The 24230-nt window shown below is 41.3% G+C and overlaps 1 protein-coding gene across 1 annotated transcript in view; it reads left to right on the top strand.

The window, feature by feature from the left end:
* Positions 1 to 24230, top strand: part of DOCK8 (dedicator of cytokinesis 8) — a 236012-nt gene that overhangs the window by 141345 nt on the left and 70437 nt on the right. Inside the window, exons 15-23 of the mRNA XM_055578247.1 lie at positions 8060 to 8177; positions 9810 to 9880; positions 10940 to 11078; positions 11679 to 11780; positions 15250 to 15345; positions 15985 to 16219; positions 18961 to 19125; positions 20231 to 20400; positions 23044 to 23139. Of these exons, the coding sequence (XP_055434222.1) occupies positions 8060 to 8177; positions 9810 to 9880; positions 10940 to 11078; positions 11679 to 11780; positions 15250 to 15345; positions 15985 to 16219; positions 18961 to 19125; positions 20231 to 20400; positions 23044 to 23139 (1192 nt within the window). The remainder of the gene's footprint in view (positions 1 to 8059; positions 8178 to 9809; positions 9881 to 10939; positions 11079 to 11678; positions 11781 to 15249; positions 15346 to 15984; positions 16220 to 18960; positions 19126 to 20230; positions 20401 to 23043; positions 23140 to 24230) is intronic.

The raw sequence follows: 24230 nt of genomic DNA, 5'->3' as shown, positions 1-24230 counted from the left end.
TAATGCTCAAAATTCTCCAAGCCAGGCTTCAGCAATACGTAAACTGTGAACTTCCAGATGTTCAAGCTGGTTTTAGAAAAGGCAGAGGAACCAGAGATCAAATTGCCAACATCCGCTGGATCATGGAAAAAGCAAGAGAGTTCCAGAAAAACATCTATTTCTGCTTTATTGCCTATGCCAAAGCCTTTGACTGTGTGGATCACAATAAACTGTGGAAAATTCTGAAAGAGATGGGAATACCATACCACCTGACCTGCCTCTTGAGAAATCTGTATGCAGGTCAGGAAGCAACAGTTAGAACTGGACATGGAACAACAGACTGGTTCCAGATAGGAAAAGGAGTACGTCAAAGCTATATATTGTTATCCTGCTTATTTAACTTATATGCAGAGTACATCATGAGAAACACTGGGCTGGAAGAAGCACAAGCTGGAATCAAAATTGCCAGGAGAAATATCAATAACCTCAGATATGCAGATGACACCACCCTTATGGCAGAAAGTGAAGAGGAACTAAAAAGCCTCTTGATGAAAGTGAAAGAGGAGAGTGAAAAGGTTGGCATAAAGCTCAACATTCAGAAAACGAAGATCATGGCATCCGGTCCCATCACTTCATGGGAAATAGATGGGGAAACAGTGGAAACAGTATCAGACTTTATTTTTTGGGGACTCCAAAATCACTGCAGATGGTGATTGCAGCCATGAAATTAAAAGACTCCTTGGAAGGAAAGTTATGACCAACCTAGATAGCATATTAAAAAGCAGAGACATTACTTTGCCAACAAAGGTTCGTCTAGTCAAGGCTATGGTTTTTCCAGTGGTCATGTATGGGTGTGAGAATTGGACTGTGAAGAAAGCTGAGCGCCGAAGAATTGATGCTTTTGAATTGTGGTGTTGGAGAAGACTCTTGAGAGTCCCTTGGACTACAAGGAGATCCAACCAGTCCATCCTAAAGGAGATCAGCCCTGGGATTTCTTTGGAAGGAATGATGCTGAAGCTGAAACTCCAGTACTTTGGCCACCTCATGCGAAGAGTTGACTCATTGGAAAGGACCCTGATGCTGGGAGGGACTAGGGGCAGGAGGAGAAGGGGATGACAGAGGATGAGATGGCTGGATGGCATCACCGATTTGATGGACATGAGTTTGAGTGAACTCCGGGAGTTGGTGATGGACAGGGAGGCCTGGCGTGCTGCAGTTCATGGGGTCGCAAAAAGTCGGACATGACTGAGCAGCTGAACTGAGCTGAAGTGAATAATTAGCAATGTGTAGCATCTTTTCAGGAGAAGGCTATGGCAACCCACTCCAGTACTCTTGCCTGGAAAATCCCATGGACAGAGAAGCCTGGTAGGCTGCAGTCCATGGGGTTGCTAAGAGTCAGGCACGACTGAGCGACTTCACTTTCACTTTTCACTTTCATGCATTGGAGAAGGAAATGGCCACCCATGCCAGTATTCTAGGCCTAGAGAATCCCAGGGATTGGGAGCCTGATGGGCTGCCGTCTATGGCGTCGCAGAGAGTCAGACAGGACTGAAGTGACTTAGCAGCAGCAGCAGCATCTTTTCATGTGCCTATTGGCCATCTGTATGTCTTTTTTGAAGAAATGTCTGCTTCGATCTTCTGCCCATTTTTTTATTAGGTTGTTTTTTTTTTTTTACATTGAGTTATATGAGCTGTATGTATATTTTGGAGATAATTCCCTTGTCAGCTGTATCATTTGTAAATATTTTCTTCCATTCTATAGTTTGTTTTTCTGTTTTGTAGGGCAGCTTTTGTCTTTGTTTCCTTGCACTGGATGAAGGATAGGCTAAACGGAGGAAAAACCAAACTGATGTTTTTGTCATTGTGGCTTTCAAAGATGTCAAGGTCCCTTGAGTTAACCTGTTTTCAGCAAAAGAAATAGAGGATGATCCCAAAACCATAAAGAGCAGAGAGAGTTTTGTCAACAATTGGATCTAATAATGGTCAGATTCCACAAGTTAACTTCTGACTTCCTGGAGCTGCTCAATGCCAACAGTTTAAAAATAAGTTGAGGGGCTGTTGCTGAATCAATGGAAAGAATTTGAAGTTTCTAAAATAGTTTGTAATCAAGAGAAGCCATCTGAAGTGGCTTTGGAAAGAAAATTGTTGATGAATACCAAACGTCCCCTTCTGTGTTGTGATGCACCTGACTGAAGAGAAGCCTTTTTGCCCACATTTGGGAAAAGATGAGATTATACTAAATGCCTACACTTACATCAGGCCTGTAGTTACTAAAGAAACTTCTGAAATAACTTTGCAGTAACAAGGGATTCCTAGTTCAGTTATAGTGGACATTCTCAAAAATCATTAGATAATGTAATTCTCGGTCTTCCCTGATGGCTCAGACCATAAAAATCTGCCTGCAGTGCGGGAGACCTGGGTTTGATCCCTGGGTTGGGAACATCCTCTGGAGAAGGGAATGGCTACCTACTGTGGTATTCTTGCCTGGAGAATTCCATAGACAAAGGAGCCGGGCAAGCTACAGTCCATGGGGTTGCAAAGAGTCAGACACAACTGAGCAACTCACACACACACACTTATAATTTACCATATATAAAATGTATGAGGCTGTTTATCAGTTTATTGATAATTATTCTTATCTGGTTGAGGCTCTGTGGATTACTGACCCTGTAGGTAGATCTTTCCTTCCAAGAGAAAACACTGTTATTTTCTTACATTCATTTCTTAGAAATCATGCAGATTTAACAAAACGTATCACTTAGCATTCTTGCCAGTAAGAATTATGATGATCCTTGGGAAATGCATATTCTTAAAAAAATTCTTAGGCAAAATCATTTAACCTCTCTGGGTTAGTCAGTCTCTGGTCGACAGAAAAGGAATGTGGACTAAATTCTCTGGATGTTTCTTTCCTGCTCTGTATTCTGCAGAAAGTGCATTCATACAGGGCAGAACGCTGAGTGCCCATGGTAATGATGTTTGAATGTAGGGGCCAGCAACCCCTTTGGAAGCCACGTGCAAAACTGTCGACTGGTGTTGGGAGACGTGTAGGACAGGTAGGTGGTGCCCTGGCTTGGGATGTAGGAGACAAGTGTGCTGACAGCTGACTTGCTTATCCAGGCTTGCTGGGCTTTACCATTGTGATTTACACAGACCCTTTCATCTCTCTACTTCAAAGCATTTTTATGAACTCTGGCTCAGTATTTCTTCTAGCACAGCATAAAGAAAGGTTGATTGGTATCTTTTCAATTAATTTAAAGATGAAGAAACTGAACTATTTAGAATTAAAAGGGATTCTTCCTGAATTGCAGAGAGGCAAGATATAGAAAGTGTTCATTCTAACTTTAGAATTGAAAAAAAAAAAAAGGAAATAATCTTAGTGCTTATTTTTTGAGACTGTGGAAATGATGGCACACTCATAATATGGGATAATATACATCCATTGAAATCATGTTTATTGAAACTATTTAATGACTTCCCTGGCAGTCCAGCGGTGAAGACTCTGCCTTCCAGTGCAGGCATGAGGTTCGATCCCTGGTTGGGGAACTAAGATCCCACATGCCACGTGGTATGGCCAAAAAACCAATGTTTAGTGACACCAGAAAATGATCATAACTGAACAGTGTTAAATGACAACAAAATTTTTTTTTAAGTTTTGTGTATAAATATGTAGATAAAATATTCAACATATAGAGGGGAAAAGACTAGAAGAACATATGCTAACCTTGTCAGTAATTTTGTGTTGGGCTATCAAATTGTTGTTGTTTTATTCTTTCTACTTTTCTGTACTTTTGCAAGTATTCAAGATTGAAGAGAATAGATACATATATTATTTTCATAATCATGTATTTCATAATCATTATTCATAATCAGTTATTTTTGTAAGCATATGTATGTATGATCATCGTATAATTATAAAAGAGAGAGAATATGTGAATGGAGTGGCCCAATTAAGTAAGATGGGAGAACGACCTCTTTGAGGATCTGACATGTGAGGTAAAACCCCAGAGATGAGAAGGAATGAGTCAGAGAACCAGGAGATACCCTTCTAGGCAGAGAAAACTGCAGGTATAGGAACCCCCAAGGTGAGAATGAGTTTGAAATATTCTAGGCCTTGAAGAAGGCCAGTGTGGGAAAGTGATGCCTGGTAACATCAGAGAAATTGCCAAGGGCCAGATCTTGTAGGTCCATGAGAAGACGTTTAGGAACTCTTGTAGGCGCCTGACATCATTTGTCTTACACTTTGGAAAGATCCTTCTAACCAGCATATAAGGAGTCCAGTGAATGGGGCAAATCTAGAAGAGAAAGCAATGCAGAAAGCACTGTGGAAATCCAAGTAAGAAACGAGGATGATCTGGAGCGGAGGGTGTAGATGGGGTGTGTATCTCACTTTAGCTCTGTGGAAGTGATACTCATCACCTCGCTATCACTAAGTTCTTGTTCATTAACATTCCCTATGGCCCTAGGAAGTGGGTGCAATTACTAACCCCACTGGGGTTAGCTTAGGAAAGGCTTTGGAAAGGCTAAGCAGCTTGCCCAAGTCTGACTTCAGGGCCCTTAACCACTCCCCACATGGCCACTCAGTAAACATTGGCTCTGGTGGTGGGTGTGGTGGCCGCGGAGATGACCGAGAGCGAGCAGAGAGGAGTGTATAAGCCACATGGACACCTGTGTTGCCAACCATGAACTGCATTCTGCCTTCATTACTAATCTGTGACCTTTCCTGATGGCCTCTGAAGTTCAGCTCCATCTGCCTGCATCGCAGGTGGGGTCCCTCAGTGCGACCGAGCAAGATTTGCAAGGCATCCCTGAGACAGCCATTGTAGAGTCAGCGCCGAACTGGACTCTGTACCCACTTGGAGGCTAATTCAGGAAGTGAACTGTCACTTTACCTCTCAGGGCCTCAGTTTCTCATCTGCGTGTCCATCAGATGGAGGTTCACTAGCCTAGTCATTGAGACTTACCCAGGGTTGTGGTTATTAGTGTTGTCACTGTTGATACTGTTGTAGCAAGAAAGATCCATGGGGTAAATTCATGGATTTGTGTAAATATTGGTCCAGAAGACTATTTGCTTGCATTCATGCACACACACAATGCACACCCACAAGGGGGAGGTTATCATGAAGAGGATAGAACTGAACAACAGTGTCAGTCAAGTCTTTTTCTTTTGGTTTTTCAGTCCCTGACTACCTCTGACATCATAAATCAAACATTAAAAATTTTCTTCTGCCTAATTCTTGAGTATTGACTTTATACTTTTCCAATGGAAACCCTTTACATGTGAGTATGGACCCACTAGATGCACTGATTATATCTAGTAAAGATAGGAAATTTGCCAGGCATAGTTATATAGATTTGTAATGCAAAATTCACATGTAGAGGTCAGTGGTTCTCAAGTGAGGGTGACTTTGCCACTCCTGGGGACATGTGGCAATGTCTGGAGACATTTTTACTCATCACAGCTGAGTAGAGGGGAGGTACTACTAACATCTAGTGGGTAGAGGGCAGGGGTACTGCTAAACATCCTACAATGTGCAGGAAAGTCCCCACAACAAGGAACTATCCAGTCCAAAATGTCAGTAGTGGTGAGGCTGAGAAGCTCTGGTATGGATTAATATGCAAACCCTTGTAAAGTATCATGAGAACCTTAATTCACAGAGGGAAAAATCTGGTCACCTGGTCCTCCTTCTTGATCACTGTTCTCTTGATAATATAGTTAACACAAAGGTTGTTTTGTCATCTGAAGCCTTTGGGGCCAGAATATGTCCTTTTGGGGAGAATGTGTAATTAGGATTTAGAATCATGGACCAAGAGTGAGGAAGACAGGAGACTTTCCCAGAGAACATGACACAGTCAAATCAGCCTTTGGTGTACTGTTGACGCTCAGCTGTTAATGAGATCCCGAGAATTAAGGCAAGCTTGCCTCTGAGAGATGTCATAAATAGTCTGAAAAGGCCATTCTTATAATTTTATTTAATGGGAGCCTTATCTGACGAGAATAGAGCTTGGATAAGGTTAACAGAGTGACTGTATCCAGAGTGCCTGACTTCAGCTCTTGATTGCCGTTTCCTAACTATATCATTTTTTTTTTTCATTTGTGTTGTGGGGGTGTTGCCATGAAAATTGTATCTATCTATAGGATAATTTTGAAAATTAAAGAAACTACCCAGCTTAGGATAAATATTCAGTTCAGTTCAGTTCAGTCACTCAGTCACGTCTGACTCTGTGACCCCATGAATCGCAACACGCCAGGCCTCCCTGTCCATCACCAACTCCCGGAGTTCACTCAAACTCACGTCCATCGAGTCGGTGATGCCATCCAGCCATCTCATCCTCTGTCGTCCCCTTCTCCTCCTGCCCCCAATCACTCCCAGCATCAGAGTCTTTTCCAATGAGTCAGTTCTTCCCATGAGGTGGCCAAAGTACTGGAGTTTCAGCTTTAGCATAAGTCCTTCCAATGAACACCCAGGACTGATCTCCTTTAGGATGGACTGGTTGGATCTCCTTGCAGTCCAAGGGACTCTCAAAGAGTCTTCTCCAACACCACAGTTCAAAAGCATCAATTCTTTGGCACTCAACTTTCTTCACAATCCAACTCTCACATCCATACATGACCACTGGAAAAACCATAGCCTTGACTAGACGGACTTTTGTTGGCAAAGTAATATCTCTGCTTTTGAATATGCTATCTAGGTTGGTCATAACTTTCCTTCCAAGGAGTCTTTTAATTTCATGGCTGCAATCACCATCTGCAGTGATTTTGGAGCCCCAAAATAGAAAGTCTGATACTGTTTCCACTGTTTCCCCATCTATTTCCCATGAAGTGATGGGACCAGATGCCATGATCTTAGTTTTCTGAATGTTGAGCTTTAAGCCAACTTTTTCACTCTCCACTTTCACTTCCATCAAGAGGTTTTTTAGTTCCTCTTCACTTTCTGCCATAAGGGTGGTGTCATCTGAGGTTACTGATAATTTCTCCCGGCAATCTTGATTCCAGCTTGTGCTTCTTCCAGCCCAGGTTTCTCATGATGTACTCTGCATATAAGTTAAATAAGCAGGGTGACAATATACAGCCTTGACGTACTCCTTTTCCTATTTGAAACCAGTCTGTGGATAAATATTAATGATACTTATAAATATTAGTACCGCTGTTGTGTCTTAAAGTCAGAAATATGATTAATTGAATGTATATACATTCATTCTTTTGTTCAACAAGTAATTTTTTTTAGCACCTACTATGTCCCAGGCGCCAGTGTAGTGCTGGGAATACATCAGTGAATCAAAAACATCAGATAAAAATCTCTGCCCTCATGGAGCTTACTTTTTAGTGGATTATAGTAGTAGTAATGCAAATAGAAAGAAAAAATATACAAAGTTATAGTCAGCCTAGTATTTGTCCTATAGTTGTTGAATGGATGAGTATATTATTCATAGTGTTGTATTATTATGTTACATAGCTAATTGGGCTTAGATGAACTGTCATCTTATATAAGAAAAGAAAGTTAAACCAGTGTAATATGTCATGACAATAAAAAAATTGAAACTATGGGGACTTCCCTGGTGGTCCAGTGGTTAAGACTGTGCTCTTCCACTTGAACCAGGGGGCACAGGTTCAATCCCTGGTCTGGAAACTAAGATCCTGCATGTAGCATGGTACAGCCCAATTAAGATTCTTTTTTTAGAAAAGTGCTGCATGGGATTAGAAAGGAGAAATGAAATTAGGCCATCATCTGTGGCCATGATTTCCTTTTAAAATGAGCAGAACCTTTTTGTTTTCTTATCTTTGTATCAGACATATAGTTACCTCTGGGCAGATTTCCACATTCCAGGACTTTCTCAGCTGCAGCAGACACCTCTGTCTGTGCAGCAAAACAGAGAACAGTGTTGGTTATGATCAGATCACTGCAGTTGAAGACGAAGAATCAACAATAATGCATTTATTCTCCAAAGGTAATTCACTTCTGAGAGAAAAATCTCCTTCAGAACAGTCACCTTATGAGTGCAGACTTCAGCATCCCCTGAACAACTTGGTTAAAATAGATTCTAGATCTTACTGATTGGCTCCTCATCTTTTCTTTTCCAGAAACCTTCTCTATGTCTACCCACAGAGGCTGAACTTTGCTAACAAAGTAGCGTCTGCCCGGAACATCACAATCAAAATCCAGTTTATGTGTGGAGAGGATGCAAGCAGTGCTATGCCAGTAAGGAGGGGAATACACATTTGCCTCTAAGCAGGGTGGGCTGAACTTCCTTGTCAGTTCACACAGACAAAATCCAGGGCTGAACGGTCTACAGTGTGTGTTGATTCAGGCCAGTACCACTGAGCGTGTGCAGAGCACTTTGTGGCTGGTCCATTACTGGTCCCAGGATACTGAGCCCAGGATACTGATGGGGAATCCGGGTCAGCCTAAGTCGAAACTTATTCCACAGTGAGCTGTGAAATTCAGAAACGCATATCATTTTAGAGGACTGAAACATATGAATTTGTTCCAACCATCCTTACAGCATAGGAAGTAGAGAGACAGGCCCAGGGTGCCAGCCATGTTTGCTGTACTTTCAGTTGTATGCTGTGGTACACATCTCCTCAAGCCCCAGTCCACATCTGCTGCTAAGTCACTTCAGTCGTCTCCGACTCTGTGCGACCCCATGGACTGCAGCCTACCAGGCTCCTCCGTCCATGGGATTCTCCAGGCAAGAGTACTAGAGTGGGGTGCCATTGCCTTTTCCGAGTCCACATCTAGAGATTTGAAAAAAAAAGTGATGCCTAGTAACAATAAACATACACCATCTCAACACCTTCTAGGAATGGATCTTCATCCTGAGGTAGAAGATAAATCAAATAATAATATGTAATGCAGTGTCCCCTAAGGAGCCCCAACCCCCAGAATTTGTGTTTTTTTAACCAGCTGCCTATAAATGAAATGGTGGTTAGCTATTACTGTTTTAAGTCATAGAATTCTATTGACATTTTTTCCAGTGCTCCCATTCTTCAAATATTCACTTTTCATAAAACCATCTTTTAATTAATTAATTTTTAATGGCCAGTTTGTTTTAAATTGAAGTATAGTTGATTTACAGTGTTGTACCAATGTTTGCAATATATACAGTAAAGTGATTCAGTAAACCATATTTTAATGTCCCACCTACACAACGTATCTTCTTACAATGGTTGTGGGGAGGAAACCCTAGGAGGAAGACTCCCCTAGTTCTCACTGCTCTCACCCCTGGCAAGTCTGTCAGGGCTGCCAGGCACAACTCTGCAGATCCTGATGGTAGCCAGGGTGCCCAGCCAGGGACAAGTAGGGGGCAGACTCCAGCCTGTTCACCACTCATCAAGCTCTGGGGCCTGGCACGGGCATTATTGCATCTAGAAGGGAAGGCTCTTCAAAAAGTGAGTCCACTTGTGAAGTCATGGGCCTTTTGGGCTAATGTGTGTCCGAAGAGGAGTCTTTAAATAGCATAAATATGTGGCCAGTGAAGATCCTAATGACAAAAGCAACCAGGGAAAAGAGGCTGGAAAAGGGATCTCACTGAGGATGCAACCCTTTGACATTGCCCTGTAGTACAGACCTCTAGGTGGAGAGGCAAATGCAGAGAGCACTGGCTTTCTAGTCTCACAAGCCTGTGGCCCTCGGTCACTGATGTAGCCCCCTGGGGTCTCAGTTTATTTTTGTAGCCAGTTCTTCTGCATCAGTTGGGTCGCATGTAGAACTCAGCGCTCTTAATTTATAAAAATACAGCTCTATGAGACCAGAGCATCCCACTGGGATGATTGTTGATTTGATTTACTCAAATATCACAGTTAATATGACCCTTTCTATACTGGCAAACAGGTCATCTTTGGAAAATCCAATGGCCCTGAATTTCTGCAGGAAGTGTACACAGCCGTTACATACCATAACAAGTAAGTGTATTTCCCAGTTCTAAACATATGCCAAGCTTGTTTCATTATTTCCTTGATTTTCTGAATCTTCTAGGTGATTCCTCTTACCAGTTTTTAAAATTTAGGGACTAAGGGACAGAGATAGCCCATGCCAGTTCCCTGATTCTGTGTTGCAGACGGACAGTTTTTGCCAGTAACTGTGATCGGGAGAATGTGTCTTCAAGAACCTAATACTGTTTTGACTTTTCTGGAACCTTCTACCCTAGTGTGATACTGAGAGGTTTTATGCTGTTACATAAAGAAAAAAGTGTCCTGCTTAGCTTTGAGATACTGGAGGGGCCAGAAGCAAAATCCAGTCCTTGCTCTATCTCCTTGTTTTCTATACACCACTCCACACCTATGCCACTACCTAACTTTAAGATTTAAGTTGACCAAAGGAGAAATGGAACACTCATTTTTATGTGGGTAAGTTGAGTCACAGAATAATGTCTAAACTGTTATTCACATTTTCAGGACCAGACGGACTTGGATTTGACCCCAGCCTGGTAACCTTGGCCCATTTAAGTACTTTTCTGAACCTACCCTCTTGGACTGAGATGAGGGTTAAATGAGTAACGTACATGAAGCTGTTAGTAAACTTCCGGACTTCATAATTCAGTACAATCAGGTCCCCTTTCCTTCCTGCATCCTTCATTTGTTTCCCCCAAATTTTTGTTGAGTGCCAGCCGAGTGTTGTACCCTGTTCTTGCGGTAGAAATAGAAAAGGAGGTCAGAGCAGGACTCTATACCTCATCCCTTGTCCAAATTAAATTGTTGGATTTTTCTATTGTGTGCAGGGATTTTTTTTTTTTCCTGACAAAGCTTTTAGTTTGTGAGCAGCCTTATGTAAGTGAAGTGTATCCAGTGACATAAGCTTGATCTCAAGGACTTTCAGCTAGGAGCAGGCTGATGTAAAATGAAGAGTGAGACACCAAGCAGGCAAACCCTGAGGGGCAGAGGGTCCATGGTGTTACAATTTATAGTCAGAGCAGCCATCTTTCTTGCTAAAAGTCATTTGTGTATAATGTGCTTTTGAAACAGGTCTCCTGACTTCTATGAAGAAGTGAAAATTAAGCTCCCTGCTAAGCTTACAGTAAATCACCACCTCCTGTTCACCTTCTATCATATCAGCTGTCAGCAGAAGCAAGGAAACTCAGTAGAAAGTCTCCTGGGATATTCAGTGAGTTGTTTTCAACTGGCAAATTCACACTGCGGTTGCTGGTGCGTCCAGGGTACCTGCAGAGATAAGCAACTACATTCTCTTCGCTTGCTTTTTTCCTGTTAGAAGTAGCAGAGCGGAGGTGACTTGACTTAGCAAATGACAATTTCAGGAATGAAAGGTAGTGGGTGATCGCTACTGAAAGAATATTCATTTATAAAAAAGCATTACAATGTGCATTATTTCCAAAGTGTGTGTGTGTGTGTGTGTGTGTGTATGCTTCACATATGAAAATAACTTTTCCTCCAAGGAGAAAGAGTTATTTCTTTAAAATATATAAAAGGTAAACTGAACCTTGATGTTTAGACACACACAAACGTTAGCCTTAAAGAAAAAAATGCTACTAGTTTGGCTCTGAAAGCAGTGAATCATTGATAATACCATCTCAGGAGCTCTCGAGGAATTTAAAATGCAAAGAACTTGACAGAAATTACTGCCTAAAAGAGCCCTGGTCAATATCTAATCATCATTTAGTTGCATTTGATTATTGTGAGCTAGACAAATTGCCAGAATTATATGCTGTAATAAATACCATTTTATTCTTTACATCATCTGTTTCAGTGGCTGCCAATTCTCTTAAATGAACGTCTTCAAACTGGATCCTACTGTCTCCCAGTTGCCTTGGAAAAGCTGCCACCCAACTACTCTATGCATTCTGCAGAGGTAACCAGCAAGCTGGCCATCAGCTGTTTCCTGTCCAGCCATGGTCTTGGACCACCTTTCCAGACCCACTTCCCATTTCTTTTTTTTTTTTTTTTTAGTAATCTTTTTATTATATTCACATGCTCAGGGTGAATTCAACCCTGAGCCCTGAAACAACAAAAAAAATATATTACTTAGATGTTTTATAATTTTGGTACCTGAAATAAAGACAAATAGAAAACTATGTCAAAACATTAAAAAGTTGCAAATTTTCATTAAAAGTATTTACATTTGTATTCTAATGCCAAATTTATAGATAATTCTTTTGAATTAGAATACTCTGAAATATGAAAATAATAAATATTGTTAAATAGCCACAACATATTCATGAATGAAATTTCAGTTATTAATTACTGTGCCAAGTTTAGATATTTATGAAAGGCCAAGGCAGCTTACAGTTCCTTTTTACTTTTTTATCCTTTATTCTTGGTTCCATTTCTTTATACATGACCAAGGATGCTCAGTGCATTTTGGGCAGCTGTCATCTGTCAGCACAGGAGGTCTTCAGACAGCACATTGTTCTGATAGGATGGGAGAAAATAACTGTCTTTACAACCTCATTCATTTAGATTATTACCAATTCAGAATGTTGGATAAATTCAAGGCAGCATTGTACGTTGTATTATCTATAACAGAGGGATTTTCAGAATAGTGTATTTTAAAAGGGAAGCAAATACAGCCCACTTTGCTAATAGTCGCTCTCAGTTCCCTTCCTTATAAAAGGTTCCCATGCCAGATTCTTTCAGTTTCTCCTCCGGGTCAGTTGTTACAGTCCTCAGGTGGATATTGGGGCTCTTATTCCTCTAAAGATACCAGTGTCAACAGTCTTTCCCTCCTGTTTCCTGTGCTGCCTCTTTTGCCCACACGCTCAGCTGCAGTCCACTCGTTCAAAGGAGCCCAGTGAATGCTCCGTTCTGCCTGCACCAGCAGCAGCTCTCATGCTTCTCAGTCTCGTTGGTGTGGGTTTACATCAATAAGAATTATTTTGAAGCAAATACCAGACATCATTTCATTTCATGTATAAATATTTCAGTATTTTACCTTAAAAGATAAGGGATTTTTTTTTTTTAACTATCACAGTACCATTGTCATACCTTAAAAATTAACAGTATTTCATAAATATCCAGTCAGTGATCAAATTTCCAATTATCCCATTAATGTCATTTTTTTTAGAGTTTGTTTGTTTGTTTATGTATCAGGATCCAAATAAACTCCATACATTGCTATTGGTTGACATACATGTCTTTTAAGACTCTTAATCTATAGGTTCCTCTTCATCTCTTTTGTTTTCCTTGCATATTTCAAGTTGAAGAATTTCCCAGGAATTTGAATTTTGTTCCAAATTTTAGAGTCAACTTTCTTCCCTACTCTGACCACACAGCACCCATCTCCAGGCTATTCCATTTTATGTTTTCCTTTTTTCCCCCTGGAGAGAGAAGCTTCCATTGCTCTGGGCCACAGGCATATTCCCGCTTTAGATCAAAACTGGTCTCCTGAATGTATTCACAGGCATTATGATTTGGACATACAGCCCCTTGTTGAAGTCCTCAAAACCATCTTTTCAACATCAAGCTGCACATTATAACTTCCTAGAATGCGCAATTATCTTTTTAATGATGCCAAACAAACCTGGATTTGGAGACAGATAAATCTCTATCCAAAACTCAGATTCTGCCATGCCCTAATGTGAACATGGGTGAATTGCTTACCCTCTCTGAGGTTCAAAGATGAAATCTAGCCCATATCTGCCTACAAAGTTGCTCTGAACATTAATTGAGATCATGGATATCAAGCAATGCTTAAGTAAATATTAGTTCTTTTCCCTACTTGCCCTAAGCTATCTATCAATATGCCCTCAGTGTCTCCTAATATCCTTTAGACCCTCACTGTCCAGTATAGTTGCTACTAGCCGCATGAGGCTGTTCAAAATGTGATTTGTCCAAATTGAGATGTGCTATAAATATAAAAATGCAAACTAGGTTTCAAAGACTTAGTAACAGAAAAAGAATGTATAATATCTCATCCACCATTCTGTATATTGATTACATGTTGAAACCATAATCTTTAGGCTGTACTGGGTTCAGTGACACTAGTATTAAAATTATTATCACATTAAATATATTTTAAAATATGGCTACTAGAAAATTTTAAATGACATAGATGGCTCATATTATATTTTTAATGGTCAGTATTGCTTTTTGTTTTTGTTGTTTAGTTGCCAAGTCATGTCTGACTCTTTTGCGACCCTGTGAACTGTAGCCCACCAATCTCCTCTGTCCATGGGATTTCCCAGGCAAGAGTACCAGAGTGGGTTGCCATTTCCTTTTACAGGGATTGAACCCATGTCCCCTGCATTGGCAGACAGATTCTTTACCACTGAGCCACCTGGGAAGCCCCTGTATTGCTTTAGCTTACTGCAAATTCCAGTGTCCACAGGAGTCAGACTTTTTAATGAATGCCAGTTCCTGGTGGAATTTGTTCATGCTGGAGACTGTCTTCCCATTTCAAGGTCCCTCTGCTCTTCAGATCAGTGCCATGCTGGGATGCAAGACCAATGTCTTCATATCTTCCAGTTCTCAAACGATGTTAGAAAAGCAGGCTTTCGTGTGAATTTGTCTGATTTTCAAATGTTTAGCAACTAATTCAGCAAAGTTTCTAACACTGGGCCAGACAGCACTTGTCTGCGGGCTGGATCAAGCTTTGGACCCCAGTTTGTGACTCTCTCTGAGATGTGTCCAGAGGTCCCCAACCCATGTATACGTCCTACCCTTGCAAGTACAGCATGCACCCTTTCGTTAAAATGCAAGAGACACAAAACCCGCACTCACATGGCTGTGTGAGCGTGGGCCCTCTTCCCTCAGTGATGTAAGATGACAATTCCCTCAGGATTTTAAGGCAAGAAGTGGTCTCTGAGGACTGCGGGGCTATTGACATATAAATGGTATAAAAAGTCATTTTGAGTAATTAAAGGAGGAGCCTAGAAGGACTACTACTCAGATACGTTTTGTTAAAAGAGAACAAAACTGCAGTCACTCAAAAGCATTAAAATTTCATGCCTTTTATTCTACACTTTGTTCTGGCATTGTCCTGATTAATGGAGAAATCATTAGGATATTACATTAATTCTTAGAATCAGGATTACCACCTGCTGATGGAAGCTTAAATTTGACAGATCACTCACTTCAAACCCCTCCTTTCAGCATGAGAAAACAAAGTCCCAGAGAGTCTCACTGACTTGTCAAAGTAAAAATAATTAGTTTGGTATAGAACTGAACTTGAATCCAGGGCTCCTAACTCTAAGGCCAAGTTGTGTTTTCCAGGGATTTTTATATTTGTAAAACCCTGATATCTATTGCCAAGTCACTTTACTCTCCTTGTTAGTAATGAGAAAAGGGAATTGAATTGCTTTTATTTTTCCCTTTTAATACAGAAAGTCCCTTCACAGAATCCTCCCATTAAATGGGCTGAAGGACATAAGGGAGTATTCAATATTGAAGTGCAAGCTGTTTCTTCTGTTCACACCCAGGTAAGGAACATCAAGGTCAAGTTTAAATCAGAGCAAAAGACTAATAATGAAGATGGGGTGCAGCAGAGAGACTCCTAAGGACAGGTCAATGAAAGATCAATGAAAAGCTTTGTGCACGGATAAAACCAAAAAAAAAAAGACCTTTTAGTTCTGTGTGGGAAATTGAAGACCTGTTAGGTTTTATTTAATGTTGAAAGAAATAAAGACCTTATAAAAATGTTGAAGCAGACTGGTACCTGCACTGTCAGATGTTTCTGTCTGTAATGCTGCCATTTTTCCTCCAGCATTTTTTTCAGTTCTACTTTCCCTTCTTTTCCTGCCACTGACTGGGTTTTGCATCGGCTTAGGCCCTTATTTTGGCATTGTGTTTGCCCAGTGTATTTGCCCTTGCCTATAAACAGGTCAGAGTACAAATTAATTTTTCTTCAGTTAATAATTATTGATAGGATCTATGTTGTGCACACCACTCTGTGAAGAAGTCATACATAACCTGGGTCTGAAACATCATGTCTTAGACCTCCTGCTCTGAATCACTAGATGAGTGGCTCTTCCTAGAAGTCACTATTTGATTGTGTTTATGAATCCACCGGTGAGGGTTGATGGGATGAGACCCATGAGGCCTGCCATCTGCCTTCCCAGGACAACCATCTGGAGAAGTTCTTCACCCTCTGCCACTCCCTGGAGAGCCAGGTGACCTTCCCCATCCGTGTGCTGGACCAGAAGATCAGTGAATCGGCACTGGAACATGAGCTGAAGCTCAGCATCATCTGCCTAAACTCCTCCCGCCTAGAGCCCCTTGTGCTCTTCCTGCATCTGGTGCTGGACAAGCTCTTCCAGCTGTTTGTGCAGCCCATGGTCATCGCTGGTCAGCCAGGTAGGAGGTCTTGGGGGGCTGGGAAGAGACAGGCAGTGCCTTATTTTAGAAACATGGGAGCAGGGCCAATGGGATCTATCGAGGCTTTGAGTCCAGAGGAGACAAAGTCCACTGCTGTTTTTTTGAGACACCCTGGGTGTTTGAAAAAAGAAACATTAATATAGGATGCTTAAAGTTACAGATATTTTTTAAAAAATAAATGTGTTGAATGACTGAAGGCAGTCCTTTAAATTCCATTCTTAGTAATTGGTGGGGGCTTCCCCGATGGCTCATCAGTGAAGAATTTGCCTGCAGTGCAGGAGATGCAGGAGACTCAGGCTCAATCCCTGGGTTGGGAAGATCCCCTGAAGGAGGGAATGGCTACTGACTCCAGTATTCTTGCCTGGGAAATCCCCTGGACAGAGGAGCCTGGCGGGCCATAGTCCATGAGGTCACAGAGTCAGACACAACTGAGCACACCCGCAGTAATTGATGGATTCCTTTTATCTCTGAACTATTTTTGCTGATTTGACAACAAAGGAATCCAGTGTTTTTAAGAAATAAGATAACCCAGATTAAATGGAAGTAAAGGAACACTGTAAATTGAAATTCAGTGTGGTGTGATCCATTTTTTATTGAGATATAATGTCATACCATAAAATTCACTACAGTGCACAACTCAGTGGTTTTTCGTATATTCACTAGGTAATGCAACTCTCACCACTACCTAACTCCAGAGCATTTTCATCAGCCTCAAATGAAACCCCATGCTCCTGAGCAGTCACCCCATTCTCCCCTCCCCTCAGCCATGGCAACTGCTCGTCTTAAATGTTTACTTTTAACAAATGAACCCTAAATACAATGTGTAAGGCTTCCTTTGGAAATAACATGGTGTAGTGCCTGGGTCCAGTGGCTTTTCTAACTGCTTCAGAAATAGACTGGCTTCTGTAGGTGTCTTTGTTTGCCACTGTTTTCAGCAGGGCTTGTATTATTTTGTGTTTTCCAGCTTAGCAGTTACCTTTGGGTGTCCTCCATGCTGCCAGTACTGTGCTTAGAGTTGTAGGTTTTGCAATAATAATCAATAGGACTTACAATAAAATATAGCAAAGAGCAGCAGTACAGGATACAAGTCCTCAAAGGAACACGGCTGAATATTGTTGGGAGGATGGTGAATATCCATTTGGGAGGAAGAAGGAGCCCCCAAGAAGGCTGTGTTTAGGATGGCTTTAAAGGAGGGATAAAAAGGAAGAAGTCAAAATGAAAACAGTGAGATGAGATGAGATTGGCAAAAGCAGAGAACCAGAGTGTCTGATTCACCAAAAGAAGAGGTTCAGAAAAAAGTCTCAAAATACACTTTTCTGGGAGTGTCATTAAAGAAGGAAATAACACTACTGGGCCATGTAATAGGAGTAAGTCGGTGGGGAGGGAATAATGAACGTGTAGCCTGGGACACACGGGGGAGCTTTCAGAGCTAGGGAAAAGCGTGACCTCTGAATCCCTGGGTGTATTATATCCTGGAGGGCATCTTCTGTACCTGCACAGACAAGGTATCCTGTGTTGTCAAGTAACTTCTCATCCATGTAGCTGGTGCCTTTCCAGCTAGATTCCTGCGGAGTGGCCATCTCTTTCTTCCCTGGATTTCTTTCTACTTTCCTCCCCCACATGTTTGGTATACTACATCCCCAGCTGCTAGACAAAACATTCATACACACATTTTGAGCTGACATTTGGGAGTCTAGGGTGTTAAACAGGCAGAATTGTTGGAGGCTCTTATTCTCAAAGTACTTATTCAGAACTTACCTGTGTCAGGCATAATAGAAGGCATAGTGGGGAGACAACAAAGTATGAGAAATGCACTTTGCCCTAGAAAGGCTTCCAGCCTATCAGAGAGACAGAGTTTACCACAGGACATAGTCTAAGAATCTTGTGATATGGTGTCAATTAATCCCGGGACTGAGTGGAGTCAGAGGCTTCCTTGAGGAGATGGGAGTGTGCCAAGCATTGAAGAGTAGGCATGATTTAGTTGGTGGGAGCAACGTGGGCTTTCTAAATGAGGACAACAGCATGAGCAAAATTGGAGAAGTGAGAAGCAGACATGATGGGGACAATATAAAGACTGCCTTAGTTTAAGGAAGTTGAATTTGAACAGGAAAGGGTACCGGGTGGAATAAGTAGGGTGGAGCCAAATTGTGGAGGGCTTGAGCTCCTAAACACACAGCCTATACGGTGAAGCATTGTTTGTACAGGACCAGGGACTGACATAATACACATAAGTTTTTAGGTTAATCTGTGCACCAAGAATCTGTGTTGTGCAACAGCCCATCTCAAACCAGAGTGTGCGTAAGAATGACGTGGGCATCTGGTTAAAATGCAGATTCTGACTCAGTAGGTCTGCGGTGGGGCCTGAGATTCTACACTTCTAACAGGATCCTAGATGATACTGGTGATGTCAGAGCAGTCCCCACTGAGTAGCACCCATTAACAGCATGGTGTCCAGAGGGGAGGCTATCTGGACACGCTCACATCTTTGTCCTGAAAAACCACAGCACTGGCAGAAGGAGAGATGTGAAGTCCTTTGCAGTAGCGGAGCCACACACTGGAATTTACTAAAACAACCCACCCTGCCCCAGGCCACCATCTTGACTGGCCTGGTTCAGCTGGTCAGTGGCCAGGACTCCTTGTCACTGCCCCCAAAGAATGTTCCACCTCAAGTTCATTAAGGACCCACTGTGGGGCCACCCATTTTTCTCTTGGTTCCTCAGCCAACTTCTCTCAGTTTGCCTTCGAGTCCGTGGTGGTCACCGCCAACAGTCTGCACAACAGCAAGGGCCTGGGCAAGGACCAGCACGGGAGAAACTGCCTGCTTGCCTCTTACGTGCACTACGTCTTCCGCCTGCCAGAGCCGCAGAGAGACATGCCCAAGTCAGGTACCATCACCCCTGAGCGTGGGAGTCTGGTGGGCAGGGCACCCTCACCCCCACCCCACTGCTACAGAATTCCAAATAAAATTAAAAGCCCAGAAGTTAAATTTTATTTTTCAGAGTGAGAAAAACTTACATGAATGTTGAAATTGAAAGCTTATTTCTAGATTTTTCTGTCTTGCTTTCTATCAGCCTTCCTCCTCTTTTTTTGTACTCTGAGCACTTATTTTTTTCTGCTTGTTTGATAATCCGTCACTGATCTTTACCCAGTTGGTAATTTTTAATTCAGCTGAGAATCTCTTTTTGTAAGAGCTGGGGAAGTAATAACATATGCCTACAATTCTAGGAGAATAATGATAAGGAAAAAATATGTCTTTGATAGCAGTGGTAAGCAATGGCTCCTAAACTTTACATTATGAAAAAATAAATCCTTTTTCTCATTTCCTCCCAAACAAAACAGAAATAATAATTCATTTCTCCACTCAACCAGAACATCTGGTCAGCATGATATAAAAAGTAGCGTCAATCAGTTAACAAAATTCCAGGCCCTAACAAAGGAACTTGGCATGTTTATTAGTCCATGTAGCCTCATTTCAAGTAAACCTATAATTTCAAGTGTTTTTAAAAATACTTGTAATATTCACAGACTTACCTAATCACCTTTGAATATGTAAATACTTAAAGGCGAAACACCTTGCTATATATAGTGTATTCTTATTCTTATAAGGCTCAGAGGGTTCCTTGGATTCTCAAATCTCAGAAATGCAAGACTTATAAATCTGTCATCATTTAAATATTAATAAATAAAAATACCCACATTTCCAGCCTGTCTTGAGAAATAATAAGCCAGAGCTGAGGGGCAGCCCTTGTTTTTGGATGAGATGTGTGCTCGCAGTTTACCACAGTCCTTACCTCTGCCCGCTGCCTTACACCCTATCTTTCCCCCCAAAATTGTCTCCCTTAGGCATTTGCTAATAAGACCCTAATTCCAAGACCTAATCTGTTGAGTGTCTGCTCTACTATCTACCCCATCCCTCGTTGGTTCCTCCTCAAATCCAGTAAGTGACTCTGATCCCTTTCTGTTGACATGCCTGTACCTGGTGGGTTGCAGGTGGCCCCACTGTCCTCCCGGACCCTCGCTATCACACGTATGGACGCACATCTGCTGCAGCTGTGAGTTCGAAGCTGCTGCAGGCCCGGGTAATGAGCAGCAGTAACCCAGACCTCGCGGGGCCACACTGTGCAGCAGATGAGGAAGTTAAGAGCATCATGTCTTCAAAGGTAAGGCAGGTGTCAAGCCCTGGACTGAGACGTGGGCTATTTAACTTCTGACTAACACCTGGAGAGACAACACAAAATCAACCACTCCTGCTGCCTGCTGCCTTGGTCAAATGCACAGCTTTCAGGTTATTAAAATGCTTTTCTTTTGAAATTACTGAGACCATTCTGAAAGATGTAGAGGCAAGACTGGCATTTGGGGGTCTGAGCAGAGTTAGTGGACTTTGGTGGGAAGTTTCTTGAGCATAGCTGGTTTAGCCCCATGGCATCTGTGAATACCTTGAGTTTTATTTTCAGGGAAAAAATAAGCTTTAACTGTTTTTGATGCCTAGAAAGGGTTTTTTTTCTTTTTTTTTTTGTATTATTTTTTAATACCTGCCTTTCAGATTTATTAACATCCATAGATTGATTATCCCATGTAAGAACCCCAAAGATCAAAGCCAAGTTTTGTAAACAAAAATTGAGATCCTGAAAGGGTCGGTGACTTGCCCTAGATTGTTTTCCTTTCATGAATTTTTTTTTTCATAAACTTTTTATTTTTTAAAATTTTGGATATATAGAATTACATCTATATATAACTGAAAATTTTTGTGTGCTCAATAGTTTTCCAGTTATTAATATTTTACATTAAAATAGCACATTTGTCACAATTAATGAAACACATGTAACATATTATTACCTAAAATTTATGTTTTATTCAGATATTCTCAGTTTTTCCTGAATATATTGTTTCTATTCTATTCTATCGCACCTAGGATACCACATTATATCTTGTAGTGATATCTCCTTAGCTCCTTTAGGTTATGACACTTTCTTAGATTTTCCTTGTTTTTGAGGACTTTGACAGTTTTGAGGCATACTGGTCAGGTATTTTGTAGAATGCCTCTCATTTGAAATTTGTTTTAATTGTGATACAATTCACATACTAAAAAATTCACCCTGTTAAAATGTATAATAAAGTGGTTTTTCATGTATGTACAAAACTGCCATGAATTCTTAATCTAATTTTCTTTCCAGTTATCTGTGACCTCAGGGTGGCTAGTCTTTTAGAATAAAGTCATTTTCTCTGATGAAGATAAATCAAACTCTTTAGGTTTGACATCATTTCCCTTGAGACACCCACTTGAGACAGTATGTTGTGAGACAGAAAATCTGGAGACCAGGGTTGGGTCTTGATCTGATCGCACTCTGGCCTGTGGTCATGGGCAAGTCTGTTCCTGCCCTGAGCCTGATTTTCCTTGCTTCTGCAGAGGTTCTGAACCCTGGATGAATGTAAGAATCATCTATAGATTCACTCTTAGAGATTCTGATGATATATAGGTTATATCTTATGAAATAGTGTGAAATACCCTTTTTGATATACCGAATAAATGCAAGGATGTGCTGGAGCTGGTTCATATCAGTTTCTGAGAACTAATTGTTAAATTTCCAGGAATTTTCTGAACCAGTTGTTAAACACAGACATTATTAAAAATTAAATTATATCAATTAACACATAAGTTATATGAAAAACAAAGGTAATCTAAATGCATTGTGGTCTTCTGGAACAGAACAGGACACAAGTAGAAAAACTGGTGAAATTCGAATAAAGCCTATGGTTTAGTTAACAGTTAATGTGCAATGCCAATCTCTTAATTTTGACAAATATACCATAGTTATGTAAGATATAACATAAGAGGAATTTGACGAAGCGTATCCAAGAACTTTCTGTGCAACATCTGCAACTTGTCCATAAATCTGAAATTATTCCATTTTTACAAGGGAGTTCTCAAATCTCATCCCTTCGTAAGTATTTTACTATATTTTATTGTTATCTGTATTTTCGAGGTTATTTATGTCTGTTGTTTCTGTGCAGTGGAAATACTATGTGGTCGGTTTGCATTTCTCTTCCCAACACCATATTCAGTAATGTCTTGTTAACTTGAAATCAGGCATGACGGAGGCATTTACAGCACAGTAATTGGCAAATTCTACAGATCAGCCCCTCCCCTCTGAGAGCTGGTTGTTAGGCATTTGCCAGCGCACCGTGGTTCACTTTCACATCTAAGTCCCCTTTAGGCAATATCATTTCAGATTGCCTAGGGGAGAAGTGGATAGCAGCTATTACTGACAGATTTGATTTTTACAGTTTCCTTTAATGAAAGTGAAGATTTTTAATTTCTCTGTGGAATGGGTTAACAGTTTTTAAATTATTTGGTAGTGAGGGGAGAGAATTTTGTCTAGAAGAATCAAGCCTCATCTTCCTTTCAGAAGTGTGTTTTTTTGTTTTTTGGACAAATTATTAAATAGTGTCGAGGAGACTGGGAACAGTACCATGTTAACCCACAGAGAGGCACTATTCCCACACATATTTTTCCCCTTCTCTTCCAGTTAAGTCAGAGACTTAGTTGAAGGGACTGTTTCTTAACTAGGATGTGACTCTAGGTGGCTCCATACCAGCTAACAGTGAATATCTCCAGAGCAAGTAAAGTTAGGTATACTTTACCTTATTTGCTTTGTTTTATGTTTATTTTTGGCAGTTGTTTTACCTTTGTAACCAGAAAAAAAAATACATTAACAATGAATTCTAAGCTGATTTCCAGGCCATTCTCATCTTTCTGGGGACCACTGTGGGTTGACTGTGGAGTCATGGTTTGTGTATTTCAGATTGCTGATCGCAGCTGCAACCGGATGTCTTACTATTGCTCCAGCAATAGTGATGCTCCAAGTTCAACAACAGCCCCCAGGCCAGTCAGCAAAAAGGTACCGAACAGGGCCGTGTGAGGATACGTTGCCCACCTTCTCACTGTTATTAAAAATAGTACTCTCCTTCCTTGTTCCTGCCCTTCTAATGTACACACCAAACACACACACACACACACACACACTTTGGCAGCCCTGTTCCAGATCCCCCATTTTTTGACCACCCAATTACCTCCTAACTCAGTGGTTCTCCAACTTACTGTACATCAGAAGTACTTGAGTGGTTTGTCAAAACTGACTGCTGGCCCCTAGAGTTTCTGATTCAGTAGATCTAAAGTAGGGTCCAAAATCACTGCAGATGGTGATTGCAGCCATGAAATTAAAATGCTTACTCCTTGGAAGGAAAGTTATGACCAACCTAGATAGCGTATTCAAAAGCAGAGACATTACTTTACCAACAAAGGTCCGTCTAGTCAAGGCTGTGGTTTTTCCAGTGGTCATGTATAGATGTGAGAGTTGGACTGTGAGGAAAGCTGAGTGCCGAAGAATTGATGCTTTTGAACTGTGGTGTTGGAGAAGACTCTTGAGAGTCCCTTGGACTGCAAGGAGATCCAACCAGTCCATCCTAAAGGAGATCAGCCCTGGGATTTCTTTGGGAGGACTGATGCTAAAGCTGAAACTCCAGTACTTTGGCCACCTCGTGCAAAGAGTTGACTCACTGGAAAAGACTCTGATGCTGGGAGGGATTTGGGGCAGGAGGAGAAGGGGACGACAGAGGATGAGATGGCTGGATGGCATCACCGACTCGATGGACGTGAGTCTGAGTGAACTCCGGGAGTTGGTGATGGACAGGGAGGCCTGGCGTGCTGCGATTCATGGGGTCTCAAAGAGTTGGACAGAACTGAGCGACTGAACTGAACTGAAAATAGGGTCCAAGGGTTTACATTTCTGACAAGTTCCCAGCTGATGCTAGTCCAGGAACCATACTGTGTTAGCTTCTTTTTTAGTAAAAGGAGAAGTGGGGACAATTCATCCTCAACACAGTGAAGGCAGTAACTAGGTATCATTTATTTCACTGGCAGCCCACTCCAGTATTCTTCCCGGGAAAATCCCATGGACAGAGGAGCCTGGCAGGCTATAGTCCATAGAGT

This window comes from Bubalus kerabau, chromosome 4 (genome assembly GCF_029407905.1).
Source record: "Bubalus kerabau isolate K-KA32 ecotype Philippines breed swamp buffalo chromosome 4, PCC_UOA_SB_1v2, whole genome shotgun sequence".
NCBI classification, from domain to species: domain Eukaryota; kingdom Metazoa; phylum Chordata; class Mammalia; order Artiodactyla; family Bovidae; genus Bubalus; species Bubalus kerabau.
Note: the sequence above shows the minus strand (reverse complement) of the source record. Positions and strands in the feature narration are given on the sequence as shown.